Here is a 2,500-nt window from a genome sequence, read left to right on the forward strand (position 1 = left end):
ACACACCACACACACACCACACACACACACACACACACACACACACACACACACACACACACACACACACACTAGTATGACAGTTGCATCTTACCATGAGCATAGGAGATGGTCCTCTTGATCACATGATGCATGACAGAGAATGTCTTCTCACAGGCAGTCTGAGACAGAGAGAGAGAGAGAGAGAGAGAGAGAGAGAGAGGGAGAGAGACAGAGAGAGAGAGAGAGAGATAGAGAGAGAGAGACAGAGAGAGAGAGAGAGAGAAAGGGAAAGAGACAGAGAGAGAGAGAGACAGAGAGGGAGAGAGACAGAGAGAGAGAGAGAGACAGAGAGAGGAGAGAGAGAGAGAGAGAGAGAGAGAGAGGAGAGAGACAGAGAGAGACAGAGAGAGAGAGAGAGGGAGAGAGACAGAAAGAGGGAGAGAGAGAGACAGAGAGACAGAGAGAGAGAGAGAGAGAGAGGGAGAGAGACAGAGAGAGAGAGAGACAGAAAGAGGGAGAGAGAGAGACAGAGAGACAGAGAGAGAGAGAGAGAGAGAGGGAGAGAGAGAGAGGGAGAGGTGAGGTCCATCCACTAGTACAGGTGTCTGACATCACAACGGTCTGAACAGTCAAAACTAAACTTATTGATCCAGGGTGTACTGTGCTAAGGTCTGTGGGTTAGGGCTGGGTTAGGTTAGGGCTGGGTTAGGTCGGGCTGGGTTAGGTTAGGGCTGGATTAGGGCTGGGTTAGGTTAGGGCTGGGTTAGGTTAGGGCTGGGTTAGGTTCGGGCTGGGTTAGGTTAGGGCTGGGTTAGGGCTGGGTTAGGTTAGGGCTGGGTTAGGTTAGGGCTGGGTTAGGGCTGGGTTAGGGCTAGGTTAGGTTAGCGTTAGGGCTAGGTTAGGGCTGGGTTAGGGTTAGGGCTGGGTTAGGGTTAGGGCTAGGTTAGGGCTGGGTTAAGGCTAGGTTAGGGCTAGGTTAGGGCTAGGTTAGGGCTAGGGCTGGGTTAGGGTTAGGGATGGGTTAGGGTTAGGGCTGGGTTAGGGCTAGGTTAGAGTTAGGGTTAGGGCTGGGTTAGGGGCTAGGTTAGAGTTAGGGTTAGGGCTGGGTTAGGGCTAGGTTAGAGTTAGGGTTAGGGCTGGGTTAGGGCTAGGTTAGAGTTAGGGTTAGGGCTGGGTTAGGGTTAGGGCTGGGTTAGGCACCTTGAGGTCGTTGGGGTGGTGATGTGTCCAGGCCAGCAGCATGGCAGCAAACAGGTCCCCCGTCCCCACGAACACAGCGTCCACCTTGGAACGTCCACCCGGACACGCTGAGTCACCCGGGAACCATCCGGCAGCACTGGGACAGGACAACACACACTCAGTAATACACACACACACACACACACACACACACACACACACTCTCAGTAATACACACACACACACACACACACACTCAGTAATACACACACACACACACTCAGTAATACACACACACACACACACACACACACTCAGTAATACACACACACACACACACACACACACTCAGTAATACACACACACACACAACACACTCAGTAATACACACACACACACACACACTCAGTAATACACACACACACTCAGTAATACACACACACACACACACACACACCCACACACACACACACCACACACCACACACACACCCAGTAATACACACACACACACACACACACACACACTCAGTAATACACAGACACACACTCAGTAATACACACACACACACACACACACACACACACACACACACACACAGAGAGGCAGGTGTGTGTGTACCAGTCCGCTGGCTGCCCAGTGACACCAGAAAGCGGTCCCCAAGGTGGGACGGCAGGTCAGAGCTGGTGATCACCACAGTGTCTGGACCCATCTGGGTGCAGCAGGTCCATCACCTAGGAGACAGGCCAGAGGTCAGAGGTCAGGGAGCAGGGGTCAACCCCCCGAACCCTAACCCTAACCTGCTCACCCCTAATGAGGATAGTTCCTGGGAGCAGTCACAATCATCAGCTCATCATCATCATCATCAGTCGCCTGACCTGTCACCTTAGTCCTCCTACATGACCTCCAGGGTCAATAACACACATGCTCGTTCTAACCCTGACCCTGACCCTGGGGTCAGCTAGAGGTCAGGGGTCAGCTACAGGTCAGGGGTCAGCTGTTGTACTGACTAGTAGACACTCACCTCCACAGCGTCTTTCTCTGTACTGATGTTCTTCCCTGTCAACAACCTGAAACATAACACACACACACACACACACACACACACACACACACACACACACACACACACACACGAGTCAGGACACACACACACACACACACACACACACACACACAGGAGTCAGGACTGTGTTTTCTTGGAAACATTATTGAGTGTTTTGTATTTATCATGTTACTCACCAATTATTTTGCTATGAATCCATACCCTCCCTCCCTCCCTCCCTCCCCCCCCTCTCCCCCCCCCCCCCCCTCTCTCTCTCTCTCTCAGACTCCCCAA

At 52.3% G+C, this 2,500-nt stretch overlaps 1 protein-coding gene across 1 annotated transcript in view; it reads right to left on the minus strand.

Annotated features, from left to right (window-relative positions):
• The window catches only part of pdxkb (pyridoxal (pyridoxine, vitamin B6) kinase b), a gene marked incomplete at its 3' end in the record, with an annotated part of 10,583 nt that overhangs the window by 931 nt on the left and 7,152 nt on the right, over positions 1 to 2,500 (minus strand). The window contains 6 exon segments of the mRNA XM_083690788.1: positions 95 to 161; positions 1,183 to 1,271; positions 1,274 to 1,318; positions 1,783 to 1,876; positions 1,878 to 1,895; positions 2,186 to 2,231. Coding sequence (XP_083546914.1) covers positions 95 to 161; positions 1,183 to 1,271; positions 1,274 to 1,318; positions 1,783 to 1,876; positions 1,878 to 1,895; positions 2,186 to 2,231 — 359 coding nt within the window.

This window comes from Argentina silus (genome assembly GCF_951799395.1).
Source record: "Argentina silus genome assembly, chromosome: 19".
In the NCBI taxonomy this organism is placed as follows: domain Eukaryota; kingdom Metazoa; phylum Chordata; class Actinopteri; order Argentiniformes; family Argentinidae; genus Argentina; species Argentina silus.